This window comes from Diospyros lotus, chromosome 13, assembly GCF_014633365.1.
Source record: "Diospyros lotus cultivar Yz01 chromosome 13, ASM1463336v1, whole genome shotgun sequence".
NCBI classification, from domain to species: domain Eukaryota; kingdom Viridiplantae; phylum Streptophyta; class Magnoliopsida; order Ericales; family Ebenaceae; genus Diospyros; species Diospyros lotus.
In genome coordinates, this window is record NC_068350.1 from 4423686 (window position 1) to 4448401 (window position 24716).

Consider the following 24716-nt stretch of genomic DNA (forward strand, 5'->3'; position numbering starts at 1 on the left):
TAAGTGCAGCCACTGAAGGAGGTTTCTGTCGTTCACCCCTGCCTTTGCTACTGACAAGGGAGACCAGCGACTGCTTTGCTGCTGTGAAGCTCACCATCACTTCTTGAGGAAGAATCCTTTTGGTTCTTATACTTCACCATCACTTCTTGAGGAAGAATCCTTTGGGTTCTTGTACCTGCATCCAATGCCAAATGAATTGGTACTGTTCAGATAGTGAACAAGAAATGGAGAGAAAACAAGAGAGAGTGATGGTGAAGAAGAAAGGAAAGAAAGATGAATAGCAAGAACGGGGGATTATAGAATCTTGATGGGGTTCAATGATGGACAGCTGTTTCCTTGGCCAGAAGTCATTGAGTCCTTCATTTCTTTGTTTCTCTTGCTTTCTTGGCAGCCATGATCCAACAAGATTGGAATGAGATTTTCAACTTCTAACACGGAATTTATATATCTATATATATGTATATAAGTATGAACATATGATTGAATCTTGTTGTTAAGCTCCCTTGCTTTGCAAGCATTAATGCGTTTGTGACACACAGAAGTGACCGCCATAGCTCTTGTTTCGGTCTCCATTGTAATCGTCTTCCACTAACATTGTCTGGTCTTAGGCATTGAAAATGAACCTCCTGTGCCAGAGGTGTTTATGCATTTATCAAGAAGCCACAATGGCCTTCCTTCTAGCATGGCATTCCGGGTAGTTATAAGGTGATAGATTGGTAATAATTTTGAAAAGAGTGTCTTTTAATCATTTTTCTGAAACTGGCAACTTAGTGAAAAATTCTCAATACTCAATGAATGTGATTAAGTTAAACATTTTGTTACAAAATAATGCATAAAAAATCTCATTTTATTGCATAGAATGTTCTATACTAATTTGTAAAAACAATTTTAGTTTAGATGAAGAACAGTTATTTAAGAAATACGAAACTTGTCTGTGTTCGTGTATTCTTCTGCATGAGAATTTGATAATTTTGGCAGTTAGGCACATTACTAAATGTTGCAGTCCAAGCAGCATAGTTGCAATGTCACGATCACTATCTAATTTATCTTTGAATTTTTTTTTTTTAAATGAGGATTGCTCTCTGTGCGCCCTTATCTGTGAAAAGGAAGAAAAATCTGGCACTTTTGGTACAGAGTCTCTGCAAAATGTCAACTTAGTCCAAATTGATTTATCATGATATTCCAAATGATACCTTAAATAATCTGCCGCAGTGTAGCTTGCTTCTTGGTACTTTGAATGTATGTCTCGGGCCATTTTCTTCCAAGAATTGATCAAAGTCTTTCACGATGTCATGAACTTATCAATAAATGACTGATGGCATAATCTGCCATAGCACTTGAATCTTTTATTAGGTATAGTTGCTTTTATGGTGTCATTTTTTTCATAATCTCTGTTATGCCATAATTTTATGAAAGTTGGAACTTTCAGGATGTTGCTGTAAAGATTCTTATGGATCAAGATTTCCATCCAGAGCGATTGAAGGAATTTTTGAGGGAGGTAAGGATCGAAAACTTTCTGGAGAGGCTGAACTTCAAGGTTGAGGAATGGTAGTTTCTTTGTCACAAATGGAAACAAAACATATAACACCCTTTTGGTGTGTGTGTGTGTGTGTGTTCATTCTCTTTTACAGAAGAGGTATCTACTTCCTGAGTGGATTTTATTTTTTAACATTTGGTTACTTCGGCTTTCTTACTTAACTATTTATGCTTGTAGGTCACAATTATGAAACGCTTGCGGCATCCAAATATTGTTCTTTTCATGGGTGCTGTTACACAGCCCCCAAATTTGTCCATAGTCACAGAATATCTATCAAGGTTTTTGTTGCCTTATGTAATTCCCTTATTTTAGTATGGGAATTGGATATTATTGAGAGCACTGTTCTGAAACATAACTTATAAAATTTCTGGCTCCAAACTGCAGAGGCAGTTTATTTAGACTTTTGCACAAACCAGGTGCAAGAGAAGCATTGGATGAGAGGCGTAGGTTGAGTATGGCCTATGATGTGGTATGTGCTTGAATTTTGATTTTTGTCTTTGTTGTTGTAACACACAAGCTCTTGCATGTAACTTATGGTGTTCCCCTCCTGCACAACTTTCTGCTTCTTTTGAATTATAAAGGCCTCAGCATTTTCCACTGTTTTTCATTTTATTTATCCCCTGTACTGGAATCTTCATATTCATATTCTTTGGGCATTATTAATTTTCATTTTATTTTTCTATAGGCAAAGGGAATGAATTATCTTCATAAACGCCATCCTCCTATTGTTCATCGAGATTTGAAGTCTCCAAATCTTTTGGTTGACAAGAAGTATACAGTAAAGGTGAGATAAGGTTCATTGATTAATTACCTTTTTGAAATAGCTTCAAATTTTATTTCATGATATGATCCTTTTGGAGTTGTTTATGTCAAGGTACTTTTTCAGTATTTTGGTGTGAAAATTAAAATTTTGTTAATTTGAGTTTTGTGGCCTTCGTGTTTTCTAAAGTCAAAATCAACACAAAGTAGGCATAGACCATTCTTATATAAACTCTCAAATTCTCTCAACACTCTCCCTCAAGATGGAGCATAAATATCATGCATGCCGATCTTGGAACAAATATTACTGATTTTAGTCACATTCAGTGACTTAGCAAAAACTTCAGCTAATTGATCTCCCATTCTTGCATAACCTGTCTCAATAACATTCTGTTGGAGCTTTTACTCAAATGAAGTGGCAATCAACTTCAATATGTTTGGTGCACTCATACTGGATTGGATGATATGTGAATAGCAACTAGATTGGTGCACCATAGCTTCACAGCAGTTGAACTGCTAAAACCCTATTTCTTCAAATAATTGGTGAATCCTCTTGAAATTCACAAGTGGATTAAGCCATATATCTATATTCTGATTCTGCACTTGACCAGACTACCACTTTGTCACGACCCCAAAGGGAGGACAAGGGCATGAATGTAATTAGGAGTAGGGGGCAAGGATGTAATTAGCCTAAGACTTGTAATAAGCCATAGTTGTACCAAACGATTGTAGCTTTAATAGCTTGTACACTTTTGGTTACAACTAAAGGGCTGCCTATAAAAGGATATCAGGCGCCCGAGGATGGGATTTATGCAATGAAATAGATCATAAATCTTTCTTACTTCAATTTCTCTCCCGCCTATTCTTTCTCTCTCTCCCCTAAATTTGAATTCCTAAGGCTACTATCATTTTGGTATTAGAGGCGGTCATCCTCGGCGGAGAAGGCGGTGATCGGGTTGAGCGATTGTGGTGATCTAGTGGCAATGGTAGAGGGTACTCGTTTGAAGTAGTTGGAGACACGAATGGAGGCATTAGAGTTTGGAATGAATTAGACACACGGGGCGGTCACCCAGGGGAGGGAAGATTAGATCGCTTTGTGGGAGGAGATGCAATGTGAATTAGCAAAGCATCGAGACACAATGGAGCAATACAAACAGAGGATTAATAGCATGTTTAACATGCTGTCCTCTTTTCCTCAATTCAGGCTACCGCCTAAATTCTCACCCCAATCATTCATGAATCCTAGCCATTCCGGCCACGGAATCCTTCCATGACCCCTAGCGATGGAGGAGCCAATTGAGCCATCAGAGGAGGATGTGGGAGTTCAGGTAAGAGGAATTACTCCCCATACTAATACTCATACCTCGATGCCACGACTGGAGATTCGTCTGTTTGATGGATCCAAGCCTAGATGGTGAATCTGTAGGTGTGAAAGGTTTTTTCAATTGTGCAATGTGTTGGAAGCACAGAAGGTGACCATGGCAGCGACTTATCTTAATGATACTGTTGACTCTTGGTACCAAGGGTGGATCAAAGCGAGGGAGATGGAGGCTGGTTGGAATGAATTTGCAGAGGAGATATGTGTGAGGTTTGGGGAGAAGAATATGTTCGATGTGATCGGAGAGTTTAAGATGCTGAAACAGGTAGGAACGGTGACTGAATATTTGGACAAGTTCGAGGAATTGAGGGCCCTTATATGGAATGCTCAGCCATCACTGACTTAGTAGTACTTTGTATCCAACTTCGTAAGTGGCCTTAGGGGAGAGCTGTGATCGATGGTCAAAATGATGATGCCTACCACAATGAGGCAAGCTGCAGCGAAGGTTAGATTGCAAGAGCTAACATTAGAGGCCATATTTGAGAGGAATAAGGTGTGGCCTAAGACTAATCCTAATACTCAACAAGCAGTGGGGATGAGTTCGAAGGGAGTGAATGCATGAGTGCTGTTGGGACCTCCTAAGACCAATTTCAACACAACAAAGGGGACTGCAATGGAGAAGAGAAGGCAATTGGGGCTTTGCTACAAGTGTGGGGATAGATATAGCCTGGGTCACCAGTGCAAATGGCAATTATTGAAAATGGAAGGCAGAGAAGAAGAGAAAGAATATGAGGAAGGGGATGAACTAGGAGAAGACATTGAGATGGTAGAGGAGGCCGAAGCAGAGGATGAAGGAGGAGAGATCTCCTTCCATGCATTAAAGGGGGGACCCACGAGAAAGATCCTAAAAGTTAAGGGGCAAGCTGGGAAAAGGAAGTTGATAGTTCTCATAGATAGTGGCAGTACACATAGCTTTCTCAGTGAAGCTACTGCCACTGACCTAATGTGTGAATTGGTTGCTACTACGTCGTTGTCTGTCACTTTGGCCGATGGTAATCGCATGTATAGCCACTACAAATGCGCTAATTTCAAGTGGCTCAAGCAGGGGCAAGAATTCTCTATGGATTTGAGGGTGTTGGAGTTGGGAGGATGCGATATTGTATTGGGGGTAGAGTAGATGAGGATCTTTAGTCCTTTAACATTTGATTTTAACAAGTCAGAGGTGACAATAGATGTGGCTTGTGAGAAGCTAACTCTTGTGGGGAGTCTGGAAACAGGGGAGTGTAAATTAATCACGGGGAAGAAATTGCAGAAGTTACTCATGAAGAGGAAATCTCAAATTTCCCAGCTATTCTCCATTCATGCTGTGGAAATAGAAGAAGAAGAATGCACTCAAAGGAGGGACAAAGGGGAGCAGAGACTGGAACTTACAAGATCTCAAGATGAGGTAATCCCTATGGACACACTCAATGAACTTTTGATTGCGTTTAAGGATTTATTTGCTAAACCTACCTCTCTTCCCCCTACCTGAGCCCTAGACCATACTATCCCTCTTAAGCCAAACTCAGAACTGGTTAATATCAAACCTTATCGTTACCCACCTATACAGAAGTTTGAAATTGAAAAACAAGTGAAGCAGATGCTATCCACCTCAATTATACAACCCAGCCAAAGCCCATTCGCATCACCAGTCTTGTTAGTAAAAAAAAAAAAAAGGATGGCACTTGGTGGTTTTGTGTGGATTACTGCCAGCTCAACACACTAACCATCAAGAATAAATTCCTTATCCCCATTATAGAAGACTTGATGGATGAATTACATGGGGCAACCATCCTTTCTAAGCTAGACTTAAGATTTGGTTACCATTAGATTAGAATGAACCCTGTCGATATACCAAAAATCGCATTCCGTACCCACTAAGGCCTCTATGAATTCCTTGTTATGCCATTTATGTGAACCCTGTCGATATACCAAAAATTGCATTCCGTACCCACTAAGGCCTCTATGAATTCCTTGTTATGCCATTTATGCTCACTAATGCCCCTGCTACCTTTCAAGCCTTGATGAACCAATTGTTTGCCCTTTACCTAAGGAAATTCATATTAGTATTCTTTGATGACATACTAATATATAGCCCTAACTTGAAACTCCACCTCACCCACCTAAGGACAACTTTTGAAATCCTTAAACTCAATCAATTGTATGTCCAAATGTCCAAATGTTTGTTTGCAAATAAGGAAGTGGAATATTTGGGGCATGTGATCTCGGGTGAAGGGGTGAGTACTGACTTGAGGAAGATTACAACCATGACTGAATGGCCAAGACCTTCCAACGTTAGGGAGTTGAGGGGCTTCTTGCGATTAACATGATATTAAAGGAGATTCGTCCCACACTAGGGGGTAATTAGCAAGCCCTTAACAAAATTGCTAAAGAAAGACAAGTTTCAGTGGAATCCCAAGGCAGAGAAGGCATTCACAACTCTTAAGGTGGCTATGACACAAGCCCCGGTAGTAGGCCTGCCTGACTTCTCCAAAACCTTTGTGGTGGAGACGGATGCCAATGATGTGGGGGTGGGGGTAGTGCTCATGCAAGAAGGAAGACCACCGGCATGTCTGAGCCAAGCCTTAGCCCCAAAGCATTTGGGACTAAGTGTGTACGATAAGGATTTATTGACAGTTTTGGTGGCAATGGACAAATGGAGACATTACTTGGAGGGTAGCCGTTTCATCACTAAGACTGATCACGATAGCTTGAGGTATTTGTTGCAACAGAGACTACATACTCAGCTCCAGAAGAAGGGGGTATCCAAACTGCTGGGATTAGATTATACGATTTATTACAAACAGGAAAAAGAGAACAAAGTGGCTAATGCACTTTCTAGAAGAGAAGAACATGTTAGTTGTAATGCCATCATAGCTATAGTCCCTGATATTGGGTGAATGAGATCACAGAGAGCTATGTAAATTCAGAGTGGCTGAAAGTACCGCAAGAGCAACTAGCTGTGGAGCTTATTGGGAGTAGAGGGTATATAATGTCTAAGGGATTGATTAGATATTGAGGCCGAATAGTGGTGGGAAATGACCAAAGTATTAAAAGGAGGATTCTACAGTCACTACATGACTCTCCCTTAGGGGACCATTCTAGAATTAGGGTTACATACCACAAGGTAAGGTAGGGACTAAAAGAAGAAATGGTGGAGTTTGTACTAGCCTACCCTACCTGCCAGAGATGCAAGCATGAGCATGTGCCCCTACTGGGATTACTCCAACCATTACCATACCAAAATAGGCTTGGGAAGGGGTATCCATGAACTTCATTGAAGGGCTACCTAAATCAAAGGGCAAGGATGCCATATTGGTGATTGTGGATAGGCTAACAAAGTTTGCACACTTTGCAAGTCTCACCCACCCATTCACGGCTCAAGAGGTGGCTAGACAGTTCTGTTAGATTATAAATTTGATAGTGGAATTCTCGAAGGATCGAGAATGGAAAATTAAGAGGGAATCGAAGAAATATTTGAGGGAGGAGGGAGATTAGAATTGAGAGAGAATTTTAGGGGAAGAATTTAGAGAGAATGGGAGGGAAACTCATTTCCGATTTTCATTCAACATGCATGTTCTAGCGTTGGATCAGTTATTTATATTGATCTGAAAAAATGGTGCCAAAAACGGTTTGGCACGAGCCCATGTGTGCTGGCCCTTTACAACTTGTCCTAGCATGCTGACACATTCTACCAGCTATGCTTAAACTGTAATTCAATTTCCTAATAGTTGAATTTACACATTTATTCATATTACTTGCTAGCTACCATCACAATCCCCGCCCCTTAAGAAATTTCTTGTCCACAAGAAATGTGTAGTAGGCTTGTTGCGTTAGGAAATTGGTGGAGGAACTCTGGCAAGTATTCCCATGTGTTATTATCCGAATGAAGAGAGGACCACTACGGTGGATTACTTGTCTGTCAAGAATTGCTGTGGGTTCTGCATTTTCTGGTACTTCTCCCACCATAGGCGGTAAGGTGGGTGTCGATCTCTGTGTTCCTATCGCTCTCTTGCGTAGGGAGACATGGAAAACGGGGTGTATCTTGGCATCCTCCGGTAGTTGTAGTCGATAGGCTACATCACCAATTTTCTCCAAAATAGGAAAGTCCATAGTACTTGGGGTTTAGTTTGGATATGGGTTGCTTGGTCAAGGCCTTAAGGTACTGTTGGTTAAGCTTCAAATATACCTCTTCACCCACTGTAAAATTTTGTTCAATCCTCTTTCGATCCGCCAACTGCTTCATTCTGTTCTTGGCTTTGGCCAATTTGGTTTTCACCATCCGCATAACATCCTACCTCTACTGTAAGTAAGTTTCCACTGTTGCTACTGTTGTGTGTCCTCCCAAAGCTGGAAGTAGATCCGGTTTATAGCCATAAAGGGCCTCAAAAGATGTCATCTTGATAGAGCTGTGGTAGCTCGAGTTATACCACCATTGTGCTATGGCTAGCCATTTGTTCCATCCCCTCGGTTGTAAGAAGCTTAAACACCTTAAGTATCATTTCAAACATTGATTAACTCTCTCAGTCTGCCCATCTGTTTCCGGGTGGTAAACGATAGACATTAGTAATTTGGTACCCAACATCCTCATTAGTTCTTTCTAGAAGAGGCCAGTGAAGACTTTGTCTTTGTTCGATACAATGGACTGTGGAGTGCCATGCAACTTCACTATATTCTCCAAGTAAGCCCTGGCTACTTCTTGTGCAGTAAACGGGTGTGACAACCCTATAAAGTGACTAAATTTAGTGAATCGGTTTACTACCACAAAAATACAATCTTTCCTTTCTGATTTTGGTAACCCTTCTATGAAATCCATGGTTACGTTGGTCGAAGCACGTTCTGGGATTTCTAAAGGTTGTAGGAGACCGGGATGGGCTACCGTTTCATGCTTACACCTTCTACATGCATCACATTTCAGTATGTAATCCCATATGTATTTCCTTAAATTGGGCCAAAAGAATATCTGTTTGACCTTGTGGTATGTACTTTGAATGTCCGAGTGCCCTCCTACTGGCGACCCATGTAAGGCATGCACTATTTTTGCCTTAAGCTCTTCACAATCACCGATAACCAACTGGCCTTTGTATCTTATTATGCCATCCTTAAGCGTATATTCGGGCTTGCTGTCTTCTTTGACACTCAGCTGTTCTAGTAATCCTTTAACCCAATCCCCTTTGTTGTAGCTATCTATGACTTCTTGAAGCCAATCCGGTATTACTGTGGATATTGCTACGTGCATCCCTTCTTCATGGCAATAAGACAAGGTGTCTGCTGCCACGTTTTTCTTCCCTTTCCTAAAACAAATTACATAATCCAGTCCCATGAGTTTGGCCATCCTTTTCTTTTGTAGCTGGGTGTGTAATCTCTACTGCAGTAAGAATTTTAAACTTTCGTGATCTTTTTTTATCACAAATCGTCCTCCCTCTAAGTAATGGCACCATTTCTCCACTACCATCAGGACTACCATAAGCTCCTTTTCATAAATGCTAAGGCCTTGGTGTTGGGGTGCTAGAGCTTGACTAAGAAAAGCCAATAGTCTGCCTTCTTGTGATAGCATTGCACCTATTCTTGCATTGCTAGCGTCCGTCTCCAGGGTGAATGGCTTACTAAAGTTTGGTAAGCCAAGTGTAGGAACCTTGATCAATGCTTCCTTTAACTGCTCAAAAGCCTGCTCTGCTTTGGGGTTCCATTTAAATCCTTTTTTCTTCAATAATTCTATTAAAAGCTTGCTGATTGTTCCATAATTCTTCACAAACTTTATATAGTATCCAGTAAGCCCTAGGAAGCCCCTTAAAGCCTTGATGTTTGCAGGTTTAGGCCATGATACCACTGCTTCTATCTTCTTTGGATCAGTCCCAACTCCAACCTTTGATATGATGTGACCTAGGTACTCTATTTGTGTCTGTGCAAATGCACACTTCGACCTCTTGATGCATAACTGATTGAATCGTAGGATCTCAAATAGCCTAAGGTAGTTTAGATGTTGCTCGAATGAAGGGCTATAGATTAGGATATCATCAAAGAATACCAATACAAATTTTCTAAGGTAGGGTTCGAAAATTTGGTTTATAAGGGGTTGGAATGTGGCAGGGGCATTTGTGAGGCCAAACGGCATGACTTTAAATTCAAAATGGCCATGGTGTGTCCGATATGCAGTCTTGTGAATGTCGTTGGGGTCCATCCTAATTTGATGGTACCCCGAACGGAGGTCTATAATTGGGATTGAGAATTTGTCCTTAATGGTGATGGTATTGAGCTGTCTATAATCAACACAGAAGCGCCAAGTGCCATCTTTTTTCTTCACCAAGAGGACGGGAGAAGCAAAAGGACTGTGGCTGGAGCGGATAATGGATAGGTTTAGCATGTCTCGGACCATCTTTTCTATTTTAGATTTGAGTTTAGGTGGGTACTGGTAGGATCTAATGTTTATTGGTCCAACATTAGGTAACAAGGGTATGGTATGGTCTAGGGGTCTCTTGGGAGGTAAGGTTTTAGGTTCTACAAAGAGGTCCTTGTATTCAATCAATAAAGTATCAAGGAGGGTCAATTCGTGTACCTACCATGTCTGATTGGAGGAATCCTTGTTCGCTTCTTCTTCCTGCTGTCTAATGTCTTGGATTGAAAACAATTGGGTCACTTGTGCCATCTTCTTTTTGAATAATTGCTGCAATTTCTTTCCCTTCATCATTTTACAAGTTCCCACTTCCACATTTCCTTGTAGCACTACCCTTCTGCCCTCTTTTTCAAGTATAACTTCCATATTGTTGAAATCGAAACTGATAGGGCTTACCTCACGCATCCAATCTACTCCCAGCATAATGTGACATCCTCCCAATTTTAGCAATCTCAGATCAGCCCAGAACTCCCCCCCTTGCATCTCCTAGCAAAATCCTAAGCAAGCTGATTTGCTGATTACCTTATCCCCGTTAGCTACTGTTACTGAGAGGGGTGGTGTGCTAGCTGTTGGGTATTTCATTCTCCTAGCAGTTCCCTCATCAATGAAATTGTGGGTGCTCCCACTATCTATCAGAACCAGTAAGCAGTTGTCCTGTACCTTACCCTTTACCTTGATAATCTTGCTATTAGATACCCCTTTGATGGCATGTAGGGATATCGCTCCCCTTTCTTCTTCCTCCTCTTCCTCCATCACTTCTCTTTCTCTGTCTCCTTCCTCATCTCCTCCTTCCAATAGTAGGAGTTGTCTTTTACATTGGTGCCCTGGCATGTATTTCTCTCCACACTTGAAACATAGTCCCGCAACTCTCCTTTGCTCCATCAATCTGTCCTTGTTTTGCATGTTCTGAGGGACTGAAGTTGAGGTTGGATACCTGTTATTGGTACCAAATTTGATCAATTCTCTTCCTGCAGGTCGATTCCCGTATGTTATAGGCCCGACCGGTGATCCTTTACTCTGTATCTTCTGTTTTTTTAATAGTGCCTCAAACGTCATCTCTTGCAAAGTAGCCCCCTCTGCCGCTTCTTGTACCGTCTTAGGGCGGAGGACTTGTACTGCCGATCTCAATTCATCATTCAATCCTCCTATGAAACTAGATACGAAGTATTCCTCATTCAGGTAAGGATTGTTGTTGAGCATCCTAAATTTGAGCTCCTCAAATTTCGCCTGAAACTCCAGCATTGTTCTTTCTTGCCTTAGGCAATTAAATTCTTGTACCACGTCCCATCGTCCTCGCTCTCCAAACCTCTCGCACAACCCTTGCGCGAAGTCATCCCAATTATATCTGTCTCTCATCCTGGACCATCCTTGGAACCATATATCCCCTTCATCATGAAGATATGTTGCCGTTAAAGCCACCTTTATGATTCTCCTCTACATGATGGATTTCAAATAATTTCTCACCGCCTCAGCCACCATTGTGGTTTCACCCCTTCGAACACTGGAAGTTCTAGTTTAGGTACTGGAAATCCGGTTTGGTGCGGACGAGTTGGCACCTCCCATCTTCTCTCAGGTACCAATTCTTCCACCATGACTAGCTCTCCTTCCAACACAAATAATTTGACATTTCGGTGGCTTCCACCGATGCTCGGTAGAATTGGCTCCGATCTTTCCCTCGGCGGAAAGTCAGGGGAGATTCTCACTTGTGATTGGCCTGCAAACATTCTCATGAACTGTTGCAACTGATCACGCAACAGATTCCCCTGATCTCTTACTTCCTGCATTTCTTCCCTTAATTGCAAACGCATATCACCTCTAAGCCTTTCCACTAGTGCGTCCAACTTCCTATCCACCGACAATCCAACCTTCTCTTCCATTGAATCCATTCTACCTTGCATCTCGGCCACAGATGCTGAGACTTGTTGTAGTTGTGCTTCCATCTGTCGCATCTTGGTACTGTCAGCCATTGCTCGAACAATTCGCAACGAAGACAGGATCCTTGCTCTGATACCAATTTGTCAGATTATAAATTTAACAGTGGAATTCTTGAAGGATCGAGAATGGGAAATTAAGAGGGAATCGAAGAAATATTTGAGGGAGGAGGGAGATCAAAATTGAGAGAGAATTTTAGGGGAAGAATTTAGAGAGAATGGGAGGGAAACTCATTTCCGATTTTCATTCAACATGCATGTTCTAGCGCTGGATCGGTTATTTATACCGATCTGAAAAATGGGCGCAAAAAACGGTTTGGCACGAGCCCATGTGCACTGGCCCTTTACAACTTGTCCTAGCATGTTGGCACATTCTACCAGCTATGCTTAAACTATAATTCAATTTCCTAATAGCGGAATTTACACATTTATTCATATTACTTGCTAGCTACCATAACAAGTTCCTAGACTCAGTGGCTAAGATCCATGGGGTTCCAAAGTCAATAGTGTCCGACAAGGACAAGATCTTTACAAGCCACTTTTGGCAGGAGCTGTTTAAAGGCTTGGGAGTAGGGCTGCATATGTCCACAACTTACTATCCGGAGACGGATGGGCAAACGGAAAGAGTGAATCAATGCTTGGAGTCCTATCTACGGCGTGTGTGCTTTGCCAAACCTAAGAGTTGGAGTAGATGGCTATCTATGGCACAATGGTGGTACAACTCAAGCCATAATAGTGCCGTTAAGAAGTCTCCATTTGAAGCATTATTTGGATACCAAGCCCTTATTATGCCTGCCTTAATGAATGCCCCCATAACAGTGTTTGCCATAGAAAGTCCTACAACAAAGGCAGAGGACGATACAACTGCTAAAGAAGGAGCTTACAATAGCTCATAATAGGATGAAACAAGTGGCTGATAAGAGGAGAAAGTGATCGGGGATTCAACGTGGGTGATAAAATGTACCTGAAGGTCAAGTAGTTCCTCTTAACACTCTTTCTCAACAACTCCAACTTCTAAGTTGAGCCCTAAGTACTTTGGGCCATACATTGTGCTTGCTAAAATAGGTAAGGTAGCTTATAGTCTGCAACTGCCTGAAGGGACACCTACCCATCTGGTGTTTCGTGTGTCACTGCTAAAGAAAGCAGTGGAGCCTACAACCACTACAAGCCCCAATCTTCCCTCAGTAGATGAAGATGGCGAGGTGCTCATGGAACGCCAAGCCATCGTGGACTGGAGGATCACCGACAAGGATACATTGCCCCTAATGGAAGTGCCAGTTCAATGGAGTCATCTACATCTAGATAATACCACTTGGGAGTACTTACCAGACTTGCTGAAACAATACCCCCGAGCAGCCCATCTTTTGTCCTTTCTTGGGGATAAGAAAGATCTCAAGGGGAGGGGAAATGTCACGACCCCAAAGGGCGGACAAGGGCATGAATGTAATTAAGAGTAGGGGGCAAGGCTGTAATTAGCCTAAGACTTGTAACAAGCCATAGTTGTACCAAATGGTTGTAGCTTTAATAGCTTGTTCACTTTCGGTTACAACTAAAGGGCTGCCTATAAAAGGATAACAAGCGCCCGAGGATGGGATTTATGCAATGAAATAGATCATAAATCTTTCCCTCCAATTTCTCTCCCTCCTATTCTCTCTCAATTCTCCCTCCTCTTTTCAAATTCTCTCTCTCTCTCTCTCCCAAATTTGAATTCCTATGGCTACTATAATATCTAGAATTGAATAAGTCTCAGATTCGAGACTTATCACACTTCTTACTTCTTGCTTTTCCATGACTGCATATTTCCTCCAACAAACACACAATGACTAGCAGGTGACTTTCTATTTGATGAGGATCCTGCCTAATTGACATATAAGAAACCTTCTATTCTGACATTACCTCGATCACAATAGAGAATACCACCAGGAGTCCGCTGGAGGTAACACAGAGTCCTCATAACTGCCTTCCTGTAACTAGTCCATGGGGTTGCTGCGAACTGACACATTACATTGACTGGTGAACAAACTTAGATGTTTTAGGAACAAACACTAAGTAACAAGGGGTGAATGGAACAAACTGTTTCACACCTTCATTAGATCATATGATGCTTTTAAATACAGAAAACTTCTATCATCTATCTCCTAATATCTAGGAATTCAAAATACAAGTTTAAATTCACAATACAACAACATATAAGATAGAATTAAACTTTGAAAGTTCTTCTCCTATCTTTAAGGAATAGCTGTATCTTTTATCTTCTTTTGATCTCATCCTTCTTCTTCTTTATCTTTCATTCAAATAACTTGTTCTTATCCCCTTTTAATTTCGGGATTCTTCTTTTCCATCAGAATTTCTTCCTCAACAACTGGAGCATGCAATTTCACTCCCTAAAAATACTTCAGATTTCCAGGTCATTAGTCTCACATTTGAATTGGAGAAATACCTTCAATTTATTCAATGCCCATGTTTTCACTCTCTGTGATAGCAATGTCATGATGTCATCAACATAAATGACTATAACTATACTTCCAAAGGTAAACTGTTTATGGAACACAAAAATGATCACTGTTAGAATGCCGGAGGCTGAACTCCTGAACCATCTCGCTAAACCACCTAAACCAAGCACGTGGAGATTGTTTTAATCCATACAGAGACATACAATCAACAGACATGATCAGACTTCCTCTAAGAAAAAACGCAGGTGGTTGCTCCTTGTAAATTTTGTTTTTGATATCACCATCAAGAAAGGTATTCTTCACATCTATCTTTGATGAAGAGACCAATGATGTGAAGCTACAAGGGAGATAATAAAACGAACATAAGCAAGTTTAGCTATAAGAGAAAAGGTGTCAAAGTAATCAACTCCATAAGCCTAAGCATATCCTTTAGCCAAAGTTGCTTTCGCTGGGGCCAGAGAACCATCAGGATTTAGTTTCATTGGATACACCCACCAGCATCCAATGGCCTCACCAGGCCGGAACAAGTGCTAAATCCTAGGTTTATGCTCAAGGGCAACCATGTCCTCTTCTATGGTTATCTGTCAACTAGGATGTGCCACTGCCTCACCAACAAACTTTGGAATTGAATAATTATTAGAGGAGATAAGACAACACAAAAAAGCAGGCAAACCAGAATAAGTCACAAAATTAGAAATAGGATATTTGGGGTATGTCATGTCCCTAGGAGGATTAGAAGGGTAATATTGTGATAGAGATATAATAAAGCGGTAATATTGTAATAGGCTTATATTAGTTTGTTAGGAGATATTTGGTTGTTTGTTAGGAGCACATGGGTGCTGTTAGAAATTAGTTAAGGAGCTACCTATGCCTATAAAAAGGCCCATTGTAAGAGGAGATGATTATGTTGAATGATAATTGAAATTCTGATTTTCTCTCTACTATTTCTCCCCCCTTTCCTCTTAATATCTCTCCCTCTTTCTACTGATTTCCCCCTTCCTTTAATTCTGATTTCTTCCCCAATTCCTCTTTTAACCTATCTCGAACCCTAGGTCTGTGACAAATGGTATCAGCGCCAACGGTTCTCGATTATGATTCCATCAAATCTTATTCAACGATTTGAGTTTAGCGAATTCCGGTAGTTCTGGAATGATTGGACAGTGATTGGGCTGTAGCTGTCCTTGGCTTGGGGTTCAATTCAATTAGAAGGCTATTGAAATTAATTTCAGTGATTAAAACCAGAGTATGGAGGTGGTTGATCCATTGCGTTAGGCAATTCTGATCGGCAATTCAATTGCAGATCAGAGGCACTCCTATTCGAGTTTTGAAGACGAATACGACCATTGAATCTCGGAATTGATTCTGACACACAAGGACGTGAGTGTCGGCTCGGATCTGAAGGGGAAGTGGGAGGAATGACTTTGGCTAAGACTCTGATGGTCAAGTTGAAGGAAGTGATTGGAAGCATTGTGGATTCTTGGAGGCGAAGCCGACAGTGACGCTCAATTGTGAAATTCAAGCGTGTTGCTGACTTCTGGAGGTGACTTCGAAGGATGGTATTAGGCTAGTGAATTTTTAGATCCGATCGTGATAGAGGAGGTGAGATACGACCACGATTCTCAGCAACTCAAGCGAATTGAAGGAGCTATCTACTGGTGGTCCTCGGCCCAGAAGGTCGTGACTGGAGTGGGTGACAGAGGTCGACGCTAATGGCCAGGAGGCCGCGACTAGTGCAGGAGTTCCAAGCGATTGCGGTCTGATCAGGCAAGGAAGTGGGTGTTGCAGCCGAGTTAATTGCAGTAGGTCTGGCGATTGTGTAGCGGGTGTCGCGGCCATTTTCAATGGTCGGTGATTGGGCAGAACCAAAGGAAGGATCCGAGGTGAGTCCAGCAGTCTGGGTGAACGGATTGAACACCTCTGATCGGAAATATTGCCCAATCGGGATTGGAAGGAGTTCCATTGACTCTTGGCTGCAAATCTTGGTAATTCTTGCTCCTAACTGACGTGCGAAGCGGGTCAAGCGATTTTCGGCTTGAATTCGACAAAGTGTATCGACTGCATCAGAGTCAATCAACATAGAAGACGGATTCCACTGGGTGATTTTGAATTGGAAGGTGATTGGATGGCGACCGGTGCAAGGAAGGCACTGTCGGACTTGGAATTGGAAGGTGATAGAGATTGGGTCAGACGTGGAAACGGGAGTCGCAGCCAGTAGGGACGGTGATTGGGTTGGCAACTTCCTTGGGCAGTTGACGTGAGGCGATTGTCGCTTGTGAAGCTGGGGTCTCCTGTTTGAATCTTGAGAGAGGAAGCAAGTGGTAGTTTCGAAGCTGGAATTTCAGCTGTTGGAATAGATAACAGGCGAGTAAGGACAATTGGTAGCTTTAGGTGACTCTAGAACCTGCAATTTGCCACCTATTGGATCAGCTTCAAAGGTGACTGTTAGAGGTACATACTGAAGAGAAGTGAGGGATTTAGAATGCATAAAGCTCCTATTTATTGGCCTTCGAGTGGTCTTGCTCGTGAGAAGTTTGCTAGGGGCAGTAGTGCAAGAACGAGGACATTGGAGTCTTAGTCGCTGCAGAAGGGTGTTGCATTTTCAGGGGGACGACCTGATCCTGAGGCCATTTGGAGCAGTGCATGCATGGAGCAGATGAGCCCTAAATTGCAGCAAAAGAATGCTTCATTTTCAGCTGGAATGGAGCCTCAATGGCAGCCAAAGAATGCTGCATTTTCAGTTGGTAGCAACAAGGACAAAGGAACAAGCAATGGGATTCATGAATAGTGCGAGGAATTTGGCCGTATGTTTCGCGAGAAGCTACAGGAGTTTGCAATGATACTAATCAAGAAGTATCATTACAACTTTCCCATTGAATACTTCGATGATTATCGCGGAAGTTTTAACAAGGAGGAATTCCTTAAAGTGGAGCAGCCGAAAGAAGACAGCCTTGCTAAAAGTAAATCCTTGGTATACTCCAGCTACCAGTAAGTAAAAGTATTTCCACTGGAGGAGGCCCCTACTGAAGATATGAAAGGGTCTTAACATACTACTCCCTTGGTCTTGGCTATGGAGAAGGCTAAGGAGTACATGGAAGAAAAGATTGGGGAGGAGAAAGTGGAGGATGGCACTCAATCAATTGGCAGTCTCTCAAGCATTGCCACTAGTGCTGAGACTCCTGATGCTATTGATCTCCTGAAACAACAAAATAAGGAGTCTAAAGAGAAGGAACAAAGGATTGCACCGAGCACCTTGCTTGGAACATCCCACATGTATGTCATTGGCACGGGCACACAAGACAAAACAAAGTTAACATTGCAGCCCGAAGAGTTGGAGGATGGGGTTGTAGGATTGACGGCGCATCTGGAGCAATGGAGGATGCAGAAGGATAAAGTGAAACAAGATGAAAGGAAAAAAGGGAAGGACTTCTTTGTTGAAGGGACCAAGACCCTTGATGTTTTGCTCATTCATGTTTCCATTGGTGTGGCAACAAGCCATAATATTGTTGCTGCTGAGGAGAAAGAAAAGAGAAGGCAAAAGAAAAAGGAAAAACAAGATAAGAAGAAAGAAAAGCGAAGAAGAAACTACTGGGTGAAGATGGGTATTGGATAAAGAAGCAATGGCTAGGTGGTAATAAGTTTCTTGGGGATAAGAAACATTTCAAGGGGGGAAATTGTCATGTCACTAGGAGGATTAAAAGGGTAATATTGTGATAAAGATATAATAAAGGGGTAATATTGTAATAGGCTTATATTAGTTTGTTAGGAGATATTTGGTTGTTTGTTAGGAGCACATGGTTGCTGTTAGAAATTAGTTAAGGAACTACCTATGCCTATAAAAAGGCCCATTGTAAGAGGAGATGATTATGTTGAATGATAATTGAAATTCTGATTTTCTCTCTACTATTTCTCCCCCATTTCCTCTTAATATCTCTCCCTCTTTCTACTGATTTCCCCCATCCTTTAATTCTGATTTATTCCCCAATACCTCTTTTAACCTATCTCGAACCCTAGGTTCATGACAGGGTAGTGTCTTTAAGAGCAATTGGGAGATCAAGGTTTGATGCTATAAGTGATGATGGTGTAGAATCCATGGACGAAGAAGCAATCTCAGTTGAAGGGGAATCAGTTGAACCAACAGGAATTCTAGATGGTGAATAGGGATGACTGTATACCTGAGTAATGGTATGGTGCACCAAGGGGACTAAGGAATTAGGAATCAAAGGAGGAGAATGGGAAGGAACATAATATATCCAAAAATCATCACTGGAAGGGATGGTGGAAGAAGATTCAGATGGCAGTAGGCAGAAAGGTGAAGACCCAAAAAATGCTACATCAGATGAGATCAAGTGCTTATTCAAATCAAGATAGAAATGCCTATATCCCATTTGTACTTGATTAACCCAGAAAAACACACTTCAGCAATTTGGGGTCAAGTTTAGTAACACTAGAATGGACATCATGAACAAAAGACACACACCATCTAGAGGAGAAGAAATAACGATTAGGAGGGGGAAAAAAGACAAAATGTGGAATTTCACAGTCTAGAGGAGAAGAGGGCATATGGTTGAGGTGGAACAAGAGCAGCTTAACAAGAGCAGTGATGGAGCATACTGTGTTTAGTCATAAAGTGAAAAAGGGAGCAAAAAAGTACTCCTTTGCATTACAGCTCTGAAGAACCAGAATGGTTAGCCGAATTGTGGTTTTATATCATCACAAAAAAAGTAGAGAAGATGTCGATAATTCCCGAATGAGTTTTCATTAAATATAACTATGTCATTTGGGAGTGGTCATCCACAAAAGTTACAAACTAATGACAGCCTAATTTTGAAATTACAGGACATAAGACCCCAAACATAATAAACTATCTCAAAAGGGGTGGAAGCTCATTTATCAACTTTGGGAAAATAAGAAATATGATGGTGTTTTACAAATTGTAGTGACTCCCCAAGTTGATGAAGACAATGAACAGAAACTAGGACACAACTTGCACAAACTAGATAAAGATGGATGAGAAACCTGCGTGACAACGAAGTTGAAGGAGAGACATTGAGGAAATGCTGGACCGAGCCACTGAAAATGTACCCTCACTAACCTGGATATTTTATTCACCAGACTTCTGACCTCTACTAGTAATCCTCTTTGCAAACAACTTTTGAAACAAACAATGATCAGGGATAAATGAGATAAATCAATTGAGATTACAAGTAAGTTTAGTTATAGACAAGAAGTTGAATGGAAATTTAGGAAGGTAAAAGATTATAAGATAATGAAAGAGAGGTGGTCAAATTAGCTTGGCCACTAACAAGGCTGAGGATCCATCTGCTAAAGTGAGACTATGTAATGTGGAAGAAGCAGTAAAAGAGGTAAAAACGCCTATATCACCAGTTGTGGTTGGATGAATGTGAATCAATGACCTATGTGTGAAGAGATGAGGATAGGAGAGCAGTGGGTTTACCTGCCTGGACCAGAGTGGCAGTGCAAGGACTAGTTGACTATCAAGAAATCTGAAATTGGGTGTATTGATCATAGTCATCATCTGTCATAGTTATGGTTTTTCCCTCAGTAGGTGGTTGTGGTTGGGCACTCACTTCATTTCCAGAAACTAGATTGGCAAACTTATTATTGTTAGTTATGACCGTCCAATCTTGGTCAACTTTGTTGTTCCTGAGATTATCTTAGGAACTTTCAACTTTAAATCTGGGTTGAGGGCATCAGTTGTCATAGCTTATATGTAATAGAATGAACAGTAAGACTTCAACTAGCTATCACTAGAATATTATCACTAATAAAACTCAGAAAATTATCAGCAGGTGACGCATCCATAATGGTGGGTAGCAAGCAAATGGAACAACATTTGCATGGTTTACAACCTAGAATGGCCAGCTGTAAGCAATGGAACAACAGTTGCTCGTTCTGCAATTTTCCTTGATCCCCTGGTCCAAACAGTAATCCTATTGTCAGCAAAGAGTAGCAGAGTGGTCTGTGGCAATCCTTCTCATCAGTAAACGACGCAACCCCTGCAATAGTGACAGAGCAACTAACCCTATGATACGAACAGCCTCACTCTCGTCAGTAGTGGAATGGACAGTGCATGACAACCCACAACTCTGCATGCTCAGCAGCAAGATGACCGACTCCACTTGGTTGAATTCCTTCAGAATGAATCAACACCCTTGGTGGATTCCTTTGTTGATACTCTTGGGTCGTTTCCTTAAATTGCTGGGTAAGAATAAAGGGAAAAAAATAAAAGAAAAGAAGAAAAGATGAGATGGCTTAGGGATAAATCAATACAAGTTTTGTTAAGGATCATGCTTAGATACCATGTTGATGAAAAAGAGAAAGAAAAAACAGGAAAGAAATATGGAGAAACTGTATCCAAATTGTGATAGCAAAGCTAATGTATACATTAACATGTATGTGAGTGCTACAGTAAATTCCCAAAGTGGGATAAAATATAAACTCTCAAATTCTCTTAACAGATTTATTTAGGCATGCAGGTTTTGAGGGAAACAAAAATACAATGTTAAAAAGAGTGAAAGTTTGTTCACCCATGGTTTTATGCCACATCTGGCGAATGCATCTAATCTTTTAATATCATGATGAATTTTACTCTTTGATGCTATATTCCCTTGCAATGATGTACTGTGTACATTCACCAGTCCAGTACTTATGTATTGTGGTGATGCAGGCAATTTTGACTTTCTGCCATTATTTTAAATCTAATATTGATGCCCCAAGGTTTTGTTCATGGAGAGTAATTTGGTGATTGCAAGATCCCTAAATCTTGCCATTGGACTGTATGCTATTCTCTTTTTAATACTTACAATGTCATTACATTCTCTACTATCACTGTGAAAAGATGAATTTATCTTCAATGGGTTTTGTAGCATAGTTGCTCATCCATTTTTTTTTTCCTTTTTACGATAATGTGCTTTACTTATTGTAGCTGTACATATGAATCCTGCCATTGTTATAAAAAACATTACTTGTTTCACATTTCCAGGTAAGAACCATGTTAATTATCAATATGATTAACAGATAATATTGCACATGTTTTAATATTAATTTTAATTTATGAATTTAAATGTATATGCTACACATGTTTTGTACCCCACATGTTGTAGTTCCACTTTCTGTTTCCATTACCCTTTTATTAATCTTATACACCAAGCTCTTGTCCTTCTGTTTAAACAGGTTTGTGATTTTGGCCTCTCCCGCTTAAAAGCGAGTACATTTCTTTCTTCAAAATCAGCAGCAGGAACTGTAAGTTCTCTCCAACTATATGGTATCAGTTTCCCAAGTTGTTATCCTTGCACGGTGTGCCTTGCTTCTACCAAAAAAATGAAATTTTCTTCTTTATTTTAATAGCCTGAATGGATGGCTCCAGAAGTTCTCCGTGATGAACCATCCAATGAGAAGTCAGATGTATACAGCTTTGGTGTGATATTATGGGAACTTGCCACAATGCGAGAACCTTGGATTAAATTAAATCCACCACAGGTTTGTATAAAATAGTTTGGGTATTATTGGGGAAATAATTGGAAGCAAAGCTATTTGGGTGTTATTGGTGAAATAATTGGAAGCAAAGCTATAAGGTTCTGGCATTTTGGTCAGTAACTTGATATATTTTCATGTTATGAAGGTCTTCCTTCCATCCTAGTCCTGCAAATAATCTTTGCCAATATGTGATTCTTTCCCTAGTGAAAAGGTCAGAACTTTTATTGCCTGCAGTCCATGAGGGCTGGCCTTGATGCATTGGTAAGATTGCTCCATTTGGTCTAGGTAGTAAATTTGGAATACATTTATATCTGGCTCTGCCAGACTCCAAAAGTCCACAGTGGTTGGTGCTTCATGCACTAGCCTTCATGTTTGTAATACCAAACCGAGACCTTGAGTTCTCAAAACCAGTTGTCATTTGTGAAACACCGCAGTTGGCTGCTCTTAACACCATCTGTAGCCTTGAGTTCTGAAAATGGACTGTCGTTTTTGAAAGTTTTCCTTCTGGCATCATTTGGAGCTTTTTTTATTCCCATTACCTTTTTTTCTTTTTTCCATCTTATTATTCTTTTTCTTACCATAAAAAGTTTTACAGGCATTTCTCCCTCTCAGTAACATCATGTTGAGCTTAAGCTCACTATTACTTCTGGTTTTTCCCTTAAACTCATTCCACTTTCATTCCTTAGTTGAAGAGTAACCTCTTTTTTTAGTGTTTCCGGCTTGCAACTTTCAAATCTTTCTAGTGTAAGATTGTGGTTATTGGTGTACTTAATTTACATGGTTTATCTCAAAGCTTCCTCTCTTGTAGGTTGTAGCAGCTGTTGGTTTTCAGGGAAAGAGGCTTGAGATTCCGCGTGATTTAAACCCTCAAGTAGCTTCGATAATTGAAGCTTGCTGGGCCAAGTGAGCTGAAATTTTATTGTGATTTTGAGTTCCAGGTCCTATAATCTTCAATATTGATCACTTACAGCTTTTGTTGCAATGCAGTGATCCCCTAAAACGGCCTTCCTTTTCCAATATCATGGAGTCTTTAAGGCATTTGGTTAAGCCTCCGTAACAGTAACCAGTTGGGTTGGCATGCAGTTACTTACATGATGCCATATAAAACATGGGGAAGTTATAATTGTACATATCATACCCTTGATGATCCAATTTCTTTCTTGCAAGAAATTCTGCTTGGATTACCTCAGGTGTGTTTATGACTTGGCTTATGGTTAATACTTATTCAGATGGGTGCTATTGTTGGTAAAACTCCAACTGATTCTTGATACTTCTTTGCCAATTAGTTGAAGGAATTGGATCCTAGAATGGCCTTCTGAAATCAAGCGTTCAACATATGTTTTGAACGTGTTTGTTTCTCAATATAAAACTTCAAACATGAAGTAAGCATTTGCTTTTACTGAGTAGTGCATATAGGATAGGTATATACTTAATTTCATTCTCTAAGTTTATAATGGATAAATATGGGATGTAGGATCTGTTAACATTCATTTTGAGGGTGATATGTCCTTGTAGGTGTCACACACCCCTTAGGGTGGTGTGATTGGTTGTGAACCTGAGGCCCTGTCCTTAAAAAACACTTCAATACCGAACCTAAATATTTGTATAACCCAGAAAGTTCTTCCCAAAGTTTTTAAATTTTAAATAAAATATTTAGTTCATACTACTGAAAATCAATAGATAGTCCATACTACTGATTCAGAATAAATATGTACACCATTACTTAGTTCTAGGAGGTTATGACTGAAAATCCCCATTGCCAAAGTTGCTAACATCTCTCATGTTTCAGGGATCAGCTCACATTTATTGAATGGTAAACCGTGTAATAATTAATATAATCTAGAGGAAAAGAATTATATACTAATATACACTTTAACTTTCAGAATTCTTTTCTGATGCTAGATATTTCTTTGCTAGCTTTCTTATGGACTAGTATGGCGAGCAGTGGTTCTTCTGATAATATTTAGAATCTCTCTTGATAATATTAATATATGGGAACCAATAAGATCTTTTTTCTCGATCTCAATGCTAGTTGTTTTCTCTCTTCCCCAGTAATAGGCTTGTGGATCCATATCCTTTAGAGTCACCTCAAGAGGGCACCTGAGGCTTTTCCTAAATCAACAACATGGTTGCTCCTTTGTGAGTGAAGGTCATGACGTTGAGTTCTAGAAACAACTGCTTTGTGAAGCAAGGGCAGGGCTGCATACAAAAATGATCCTCCCCCGAGTCTTGCAAAGGGGATAGCCTCATAAACTGGGGATGCCCTTACTTCGCAAACTGTTGAGAATTAGTCATCCTTCTAACTGTTGAGAATTAATCATCTTTCTAGCTATCAGACTTATCCTAGCTCCACTATAACAAATGGATCTTTTTCCTAGGCTTCTTTATTAACATAGTGATTAAACCATATCCAGTTAAGATTATTAGGACAAACCGATTATCTATCTCAACTGTTGAGAAACTAGAGTGGTAGCAGAAGCTTTTAGAGTCATTGCTTGGCCATATGCAGTGACTGGAAAGACTCCTTAGACTTTCATTTAATGTGGTCTCTTTCCTTGGACTATGAAAAAAAAAAATTTAAAGCTTTTCTCAATCACATTTCTCCTACCCTTTTGATGGCTTTCCTCAATCACTTTCTCAAAGTTCATTTTTCAAGTGACAAACTTTCCCAAAAATTTGTTTCTTTACAGATAATATAAGATACAGTTTTCTCTATCGTCCGTATAAAGGTCATGCATGGGAATGCTTTGTTTTGTAGAAATCATATCTTAATAAGGCAGACCACTCA

General features: G+C 40.5%; 1 protein-coding gene across 2 annotated transcripts in view; it reads left to right on the forward strand.

Moving 5' to 3' along the window:
* The window catches only part of LOC127788451 (serine/threonine-protein kinase CTR1-like), a 36900-nt gene that overhangs the window by 11036 nt on the left and 1148 nt on the right, over positions 1-24716 (forward strand). The window contains exons 8-15 of one of the 2 annotated variants that reach the window (XM_052316713.1): positions 1430-1498; positions 1715-1815; positions 1922-2006; positions 2223-2321; positions 21626-21694; positions 21800-21931; positions 22737-22831; positions 22916-23118. In XM_052316713.1, coding sequence (XP_052172673.1) covers positions 1430-1498; positions 1715-1815; positions 1922-2006; positions 2223-2321; positions 21626-21694; positions 21800-21931; positions 22737-22831; positions 22916-22985 — 720 coding nt within the window. In that variant the 3' untranslated portion in view covers positions 22986-23118. The remainder of the gene's footprint in view (positions 1-1429; positions 1499-1714; positions 1816-1921; positions 2007-2222; positions 2322-21625; positions 21695-21799; positions 21932-22736; positions 22832-22915; positions 23119-24716) is intronic. The other variant, XM_052316714.1, reaches the window with a different exon arrangement.